General features: G+C 31.2%; 1 protein-coding gene across 2 annotated transcripts in view; it reads left to right on the top strand.

Moving 5' to 3' along the window:
* The window catches only part of LOC107613516 (protein arginine N-methyltransferase 1.5), a 7896-nt gene continuing 2771 nt past the window's right edge, over window positions 3629-8753 (top strand). Inside the window, exons 1-16 of one of the 2 annotated variants that reach the window (XM_016315554.2) lie at window positions 3629-3775; window positions 3811-4010; window positions 4908-5025; window positions 5362-5471; window positions 5964-6053; window positions 6164-6229; window positions 6411-6490; window positions 6596-6671; window positions 6770-6856; window positions 7018-7093; window positions 7467-7558; window positions 7645-7680; window positions 7806-7874; window positions 8099-8167; window positions 8268-8321; window positions 8444-8518. In XM_016315554.2, coding sequence (XP_016171040.1) covers window positions 3873-4010; window positions 4908-5025; window positions 5362-5471; window positions 5964-6053; window positions 6164-6229; window positions 6411-6490; window positions 6596-6671; window positions 6770-6856; window positions 7018-7093; window positions 7467-7558; window positions 7645-7680; window positions 7806-7874; window positions 8099-8167; window positions 8268-8321; window positions 8444-8518 — 1236 coding nt within the window. In that variant the 5' untranslated portion in view covers window positions 3629-3775; window positions 3811-3872. Of the gene's footprint in view, window positions 3776-3810; window positions 4011-4907; window positions 5026-5361; window positions 5513-5963; window positions 6054-6163; window positions 6230-6410; window positions 6491-6595; window positions 6672-6769; window positions 6857-7017; window positions 7094-7466; window positions 7559-7644; window positions 7681-7805; window positions 7875-8098; window positions 8168-8267; window positions 8322-8443; window positions 8519-8753 lie in introns of those variants that run through there. The other variant, XM_021109945.1, reaches the window with a different exon arrangement.

Here is an 8753-nt window from a genome sequence, read left to right as displayed (position 1 = left end):
GACACGTTTTGAAAATTATTCACGTGATTTGAATTCCTGAAACGCAAATCGCTGGAATTTTTTATTTATAAATAAAATAAATATTTTATTTACTAATATGCATATTACTTTAATATATTTATGTTTCTATGTTAGAGAATAGTAGTGTTATAACAAAATTTAGTTAACAAATTAAATCACTTGAATTAGTTAATTAGTTAGAAAACTTAGCTTAGTAGTACATTATAGATCGTTAGTGATAAAGTGCTGATAATTAGCTATGAGTTAAGATTATTCTAACTTGTAAATAAAAAAAGTTGGTGAATGCTACCCAATCTCTCTAAAATAACATGTAAGTTACCCTTCATTATGTGTCATATTGTAATTGGTCCCTTATCTTAACCATAGTTGGGTTATTTTATAATTTATTATTCTTAAAATATCAAAGCTCTACGTCCGTTAATTGAAACACATTCCACTCCTCCATTCTTTGTTTATCACTTCATCACCTAGATTTGGTCCTTTCAAGCACCGTCGCGTTCGTGACAAGAAGCGTCAACCTCTCTTTCCAGTATAGCCAGCTCCTCTTTTTACCGTAGATCACTACTTACTCACATAATTAATGGTTAATTTGGTTATTAAATTTTTTTATTAAAAAAACATATCTTTATTTAATTACGTGATGGAACATATATTGAATAGATTTATTTTATTATATTATATTTTACATATAAATATATGTTCCATCACGTAATTAAATAAATATATGTTTTTTTAATAAAAAATTTAATAACCAAAATTAACCATTAATTATATGGATAAGCAGTGATCCATGGCAAAAAGAGGCGCTGGCTATGTTGGAAAGGACAAGTTATGGGCGACGGAATTCAACGACGTGACTAAGGGATTATGCACCAAAGAAAGAGAGGTTGTGTGGGAGGGCAGTAGATGGCGATGATGTTAGCGCTTCTTGTCACGAACGCGACGGTGCTTGGAAGGACCGACTCTAGGTGATGAAGTGATGAAAAAAAATGGAGGAGTAGAATGTGCTTCAATTAACGGGAGTAGAGCTTTGATATTTTAAGAATAATAAATTATAAAATAATCCAACTATAGTTAAGACAATGACCAATTACAATGTGACACATAATGAAGGGTAACTTACATGTTATTTTAGAGGGATTGGATAGCAAAAAAATTTGTGTCCAATGTAAAGTAAATTCATCATTCTAATAAATCAGAATTCATCTGAGAAGCCCCAAAAAATCGCAATATTCTTTCTCACCAAATCCTCGTCAAGTTATTTTTTTTGTTACCTAAAACAAAACTTTCACAGTTTACAGGGTCATTAGTTCATTGTACATCTTGAGTAAATAGAGTAAAAAATAAGGTGAGTTCTATAGTGTCTTTGTTATGGTGTTTAAATTGTCCAACTTTTTTTTTAAAGTAAAAAATAAAATATTTAAAATAAAAAATAAATCATGTAAAATTTATTAAATATTATTTATTTACTTTTTTTTAGTAACTTAAGTATAAAGTGATAGGCACCATAGCATTCACCAAAAAATAATTACACATAGAACACTCAAGATATTAGATATGTTACATCTATATCAACGAATAAAGTCAAAAAGAAAATTCAGCCCAGTGTACCTAAAATATGTTACGATATAATTTAATTTTATTTATTTATTTTTTAAAATTAGAAAAAAGAATTTTTAAATATTATAAAAAAGATTTAACATCTATTAAAAAAAAAAAGTAAAATTTTCTCTTAATTTAAATCAGTTACATAATTTCTTAATTTGTTGCAAACTAATAAAAGTTTAACTAATTACAGAAGTAATCTTAGGTTCCTATTTTCAAGTAGAATTGAATTAAAATTATATCCAATTATGACATTCCAGACTCCTCTTTATGCGTACACTATATTGCATGAGATCATTCTTATTTGTTTTTTGAAATTTTTGTAGTTTATGGAACCTATGAAAAAATTTTGTGAGATCAATATACACAAATCTGCTTGGGGTCGATATTGGTCCATGCAAATTAAGCTGTCTGAGAAATAAGCTGTCTTTTTTTTATTGTCTTTCTATTTTTTAGGATGGATGTATAGTTTTTCCAACAACTGATAGCACATTTAATTTAAGAACATTAGAGATCAAAAAATTATATCCCAAAATACCTGTTATGAAAATTCTCATGCCTGCTATCACTATTATCATCACCATTTATATGCATTTTCACCGCTTGATAGAATTTTAGTGTTATTTTATTATAATTTAGGAAACAAGCAATAAGAATAAAAAATAAATCTTTAAAATAGTTGAAAACAACTCAAAACTAAGAGGATGTTTGATTTGCGTTATTATTTTTTATTTTTATTTTTAATATTTTTTGTTTTTTAGATTTATAAAAATAAAAATAAAAATAAAAGGTGAAAATAGAAAACAAGATTTTATTGTTCTCACCGTTTTTACTTTTTTTTACAAAATAAAAAAAATTACAAAAAATAAAAACAGAAAATAAAAACGCAAACCAAGAGCATTTTAATTTTTTTTCAACTCATTGTTCATATATTCCATCTTAATTCGTTAAACACTGTTTACAATACAGATTGACATCGACTTGTGAAATTATAGATTTTACTTCTACGATTTTACTTAAAAATATAATTTTTTACATCTTTGACATATAATTCTACTGTTTGACATTGATTTTTATACTTTATATTCATTCTTTAACAAATATAATCAGATGTAATTTTTTGTCAAATCACTTTAGAGAAGTTCATAGAAGAAGGACATGATAAACTAAGTATTAACATAAAATTCAACCAAATAAATATATTTTAGGAAGAATAACTTAAAATTACATGAGCAGAAGCGCATGATAAATATCAACAAATTATATTCGTGGCAAAGATTTATATACTATGTGCAAAAATGTCTGTATTATAGGTAAAAATTTTGTATTATATGTAAAATTTTTATATTGATACATTTTTAGTTATGTAAAAAAAGTTTACGTGTTATATACTATATCAATAAGTTTTTGTATTTTTCAACCAAAAATATGTGCTGAAAAAGTACAAAAAAGAAAAAATGATAACATGTGTGCATATTTTTTTGTTAAACTTGTGTTAATTTGGTTGAACTTGGCTATAAAAATATTTTAGCATCACCAATTAGAAAATAGGGTAAATCACAAAAAATGCACTCGAATTTTGTTATCGAAAAAAATGCCCTCAAATAATTTTAAAACGCGACAAAAATGTCCAACATTAAATATGTATTCTCAAAAAATACTTTAGAAATTAAATTTTGATGCGATTTTTTTTACAAGTATGATTAGAAAAATGAGATATTTTTATCCTTAAAATTTAGTAATTTTTTGCTATATATATATTTTGTGATTTTTTTGTCAACAACCAATAATACTTTTAAAAAATAAAAAAATATTGAAATTTTAATTTTTTATTCAATTTTTGTATATTTTTGTCAAATTTTTAAATTAATTAAAAATATTTTTATTAATAACAAAATTTAAATACATTTCTATTTGTGACAAAATTATTAAAGTGTATTTTTGATAGTTTGTCCATAAATTAAAAAATAGCAAAGGAAAAGTTCATTAGCCCACACGAGTGAAGCCCAAAGCCCAAACCAGGAATCAGAACCCTAATGGGGCGTTGGCATTGATGGTGGTGCTTTCGCTCATTTTCAGCTTCCTACAAAAACCCTACCAAAACCCCTTCTTCCTTGACTCAACAATGATTCTTCCTTCATAGCTCTTCACTGTTGCTCAGAAATAGTATTACTCATTCTTCTGAAACAGCTATTCTCATACACACATTTCTCTCTCTGAAACCAAGCAAAGGTAGCTCAGCGAAAATGCCTCTCGGAGAAAGGCAAGGTGACAAGAGCGAGTCACGCTATTGTGGCGTCGAAACGGACTTCAACGATGACATGCCACACGTCCTCGCTTTCAATCTCTCGTCCGGTGGCTTCGATTTCGTTATTGCCCCTCTGGTTCGTCTCCTAACTAACTAACTAACTGTAACTAACTCCAACTAACTTAGTTTTAGGGTGCATTTTTGAATTGGTTAGGTTTTTACGGTGGCCAATTAGCCACTCACACTGTGCAACTTTTAGTTGCGCGCATTTTCTGTGTGTGATTGGTCAGTAAGCTCACCTATAGTGAAATATTGTTCAGTGGGGCCTTTTACGATGAAACATTGCTTGTTCTATTGGAAGCTTCTGGAGTTTCATTGAATGGGTTTCTTGAGCTACATTTTACCAATACGATTTTATAAACGCGAAGAAATGGTTGGCGTGGTTGAAAAATTTGTTGCCAAACTTAGTTGATTAAGAATCTTAGCTGATATTGTAATTGAAAGCTGATTAAGCAATGGTTTCATGAAACTATGTTCAGTTCATTGATTTCCTAGTTATATGAGTTACTCGAAGAAAACGATTAGTGTCTTAAGCTTTTCGAAGACTAGTAGTGGACTTGCATTGTGTTGGATGTGTTTCCTACGGTAGCCAATTAGCCAGTTATATAGCGGCTTGATGCTGCCATTTCATATGTGACTGGTCAGTATGCTTACCAAAAGAAACTTTGTCTAATGGTTTATTTTGGAAGCCGTTTCAACTTGGTTTCGCTTGAAGAGCTTGTTAGACTACATTAGAGACACATAATATTTAAGTATGTAATAAAGCTCTCTGATGAAATCCTTCCCTTCCATTGAAGCTTCATTTGTTTGTTTTTATCTGCTAAATTGATATTTATCTTGCAAATGACAAATGGAGTCTGTAAAGTCTAATTTTTAATTGATGGATTTTTATTATATAATTTGTGTTCTGGTGCTGACACATCTAGTTTCTTAGTGTGCTTTGGACTTATATGATTTTAATGGTGCAATTCAGATGGATCCTGCTTATCGGCCAAGTTTAGTTCAAAAGGGTAGTGCAGGGTCTGGTGTTCTACCATTTGCTGGGTCAGACCTGGTCATGAGTCCATCCCAGTGGAGCAGTCATGTTGTTGGTATGAGTTCTATTTATTCTTACAGGCATTCCTTATCCTTACAAGTGGTTTGGAAAGCTGTTTGAATTGGTCTGTGGTGTTTAAAATCTGATTGGATTATGGCTTATATTTCTTTTAATTTTTAGACTGGTACAACTCACACTTATTAATATTTTATGATATAATTTTTAGTAATGTTTGTTGCAATTATTAGGTTTTTGTGTGTGTTATTCTATATTAAATATTATTTTATGCATAGTAAATAAGCTATTTATATATTTATTTTGGTAATGAAGCTTCTAAACTGTTGGATTCACGACTCATGAAGCTTCTCAATATGTAATTGCAAATTTTCAGGAAAAATTAGCTCGTGGATAGATTTGGATTCAGAAGATGAAACCATTAGGATGGATTCTGAGACCACTCTCAAGCAAGAAATAGCTTGGGCTTCTCATCTCTCTTTACAAGTATGCTTTGGTGCATCCGTATTGCAAGAAATTTGAAATTTGTGTGTAATTGTGTTCCTTGATGTTGAATCAATTCAAAACTTATTATTATGCTTGAATTATTAAAATTAAATATTCATTTCTCTTTTCAACATATTTATTGGACACTGGATTTAGTATACTATAAATCAGACTGGCCAGTTATTTATTATATATTTTTATTTAGATATTATGGTGAAGTACCCTATACTGGGACTGTTAACTTTGGCACTTCTCCTGGTGTGCTTAAAACAACAAAGAAGTTACCTTGTATGTGTAGCAGGGGATTCTATCTGATTTTAATTTTAGTTTTGAAGTTATCTGCATCTCATGATGTTTTGTCACAGGCTTCTAGTTGCCAACAAAATGATTTATTATTTATTATTTCTTTAAATGTTGTGCAGGCTTGCTCTTAGGCTTCTAGTTGCCAAAAAATGATTTATTATTTATTATTATTTTTTTAATGTTGTGCAGGCTTGCTTACTTCCAGCCCCAAAGGGAACATCTTGTGGCAATTATGCTAGGTGTGTAAATCAAATTTTACAGGGCCTAAGCAATATGCAGGTGCTATTCTAAGTTCAAGCTCTATGTCCAATTCATTAGCCTTACTCTTCTTTATGTTAATTTTTTACCATTCTCACATTTTTTTCAGTTCTTTCTTTTTTGTAATACAGTTGTGGCTTAGGATTCCGTTGGTGAAGCCTGACGATGACTCTGCCGATGGAAAGAATGATACTTTGGTGAGTAATATGATTAAATGATGCTGTGAAGGTCTCATGTTCATCAATGTGTGGCTGGGTTTGAAGTCATATATTGTACCATGTACTCCTTTTGTTTCAATGTGCATATAAGCTTTACGTAGTGATGATATTTATTATGGCAAATTTAATTTTAGGGCCCGATAATCTTGATTTTCTTTAGGTTGACTCCTGGGAGACCTGGAATTCATTTCGTCTACTATGTGAGCATCATAGTCTATTGTCAGTTGCACTGGATATTCTGTGAGTATTCTAAACTGCATTCCTTTGATTCATTATATTTTTTACTTTAGAATTGCACTTATGCATTATTTATATGCTGAATGTATGATTGTTCTTGTTCATCAGAGGTACTCTGCCTTCAGCAAATTCACTGGGACGTTGGTTTGGGGAGTCTGTTAGAGCTGCTATAATAAATACTGAGGTAGGGACATTTTCTGGCTTTTAACGGATAATTCAAGCATCAAGTTTGGTTTTGCTCATTCTTGTCTAAATGCATAATGGATTTACCTGTTTTTTCAGGCCTTTTTAACTAATGCCCGTGGTTATCCCTGTCTCTCAAAACGCCATCAGAGATTAGTTACTGGTTTTTTTAACCATTCTATACAGGTAAACCATTCAAATCTGAATATTGGTTTTCGATAAATATGAATTAACTGGAAATTAAGTCTTAGAACCTGTATTGCTGCTCAGTTGATCACATGTTCACAATTTCGTAAATTTGAATATTAGTTTCCTTTTAAATATACCGATTTTGTACATCTGTCTAGATCATCATATCTGGAAAATCAGTTCACCCACAAGCAAATGTAGCTGCAGATGCTTCTCAGAATCATTCTGATGAAGGTAAGTTCCTTTATTTTTTATGCACATGCTATTTTTCAAGATATAATTGCATTTTACTTTTCCTGTTAATAAAATTTGTAGATGTTTAACTACTTATATTGCTTCTGAGCAGCTTTTCTCTCTTGTTCTTTTAATTGACTTTTCCGACTGTTAGTTTAGCAGTTAGGCTTCAAGAGAGCTATCATTTATATATGTTGTACTCTTACATCCCTTGTCTTCCTGTTTCTGTGTGTGCTTCTAATGCTTGTATGTATATAAAGGAAAAGTTGTAATCTTGTGCTGTGCTGTTTTCACAACTTTTGTATCCCTGGTTTTTGGCCTGAAGTTTACCTTTTGAGATTTATACTCATTTTTTTGTGGGGTTGAACTACAGGTTTGCAAAGACATGCCTTGCGGCCATATCTAGACTATGTTGGATATCTGTACCAAAAGATGGACCCCCTGCCTGAGCAAGAACGTTTTGAGGTATCTACTTTTACATGTTTTGAAGGGATAGGCATTGCATTATATGCTATTATCTTTCGCTTGACCCTCTCAGCATCTTATGCCAGCTTGGTTACAGGGATTTTTTACAGTCACCTTTGCAAGTAAGTATTATTCATGCTATTTCTTGCTGCTCAATTATTTTACTAAGTTTCTTATTATTGCTGCAAGGTTCCTCCGCACCTTCTCTGATAATGGATTTAATTTTTTTTAACCAATTTTTTTGCAGCCTCTGATGGATAATTTAGAGGCTCAGACCTATGAGACTTTTGAGAAAGACGCAATGAAATACATCCAGGTATGGAAATGGAAAATGTTTTCAACTTAGTGCATCCATTTAAATATATTTTTCCTGCAATGTTCCTGGTTGGATCACGATATTGGGCTTTTTCCCAAACTTTGAAGGCTTTACTATAACGTGACATTGTGTTCAAGATCTGAATCTTAGGTTGTGACGCATAGCTGCAGCTGTGTTTGTCTTTTAGGGGCATAGTTGTATTCTGACCATTACCTTTTCTACAGTATCAAAGAGCTGTATCTAAAGCTTTGCTGGACAGGGTTCCCGATGAAGAGGCATTTACAAAAACTACAGTAAGATTTAGTTCAATGTTTTATTCATGACGATGTCTTTATCTTCAATTGCTATCTCTTGGCCATTATAAACATGAAGTTGTTTTGCTGCTGTGACTAGGTATTGATGGTTGTTGGTGCGGGGCGAGGGCCTCTTGTGCGTGCATCGTTACAGGTGTAATTTTGTACCCTAATTGATTTATGTTTGGTTCGCTATTCACTACATTTGGTTTTTGTTAAATGCAAATGTGGGTGTATTTCTTATTCTTTCAATTGATTCTTTGCATTCTTGTGTAGGCTGCTGAGGAAACTGGGCGGAAGCTAAAAGTTTTTGCTGTCGAAAAGAATCCAAATGCAGTTGTCACTCTCCATGTTAGTTTTTGATCTTACATATTTATCCTTGCACAGTTCTAGGCCATTATGATGTTATTTGTATATTACAAGAAGTATCAAAATTTTTAAATACATTGGTTTATCTGAATTTTGATGGCAGTATTGCCATTACGATGTGATGTTACATGCATCATGTTAATTTTGTATTTTGTATGCAGTTAACAATTTTTACATTCTTTAATCTTGTGCTAAAAGTTTCTTTGTGGTGGACTTT

This window comes from Arachis ipaensis, chromosome B08 (assembly GCF_000816755.2).
Source record: "Arachis ipaensis cultivar K30076 chromosome B08, Araip1.1, whole genome shotgun sequence".
Classification (NCBI taxonomy): domain Eukaryota; kingdom Viridiplantae; phylum Streptophyta; class Magnoliopsida; order Fabales; family Fabaceae; genus Arachis; species Arachis ipaensis.
Note: the sequence above shows the minus strand (reverse complement) of the source record. Positions and strands in the feature narration are given on the sequence as shown.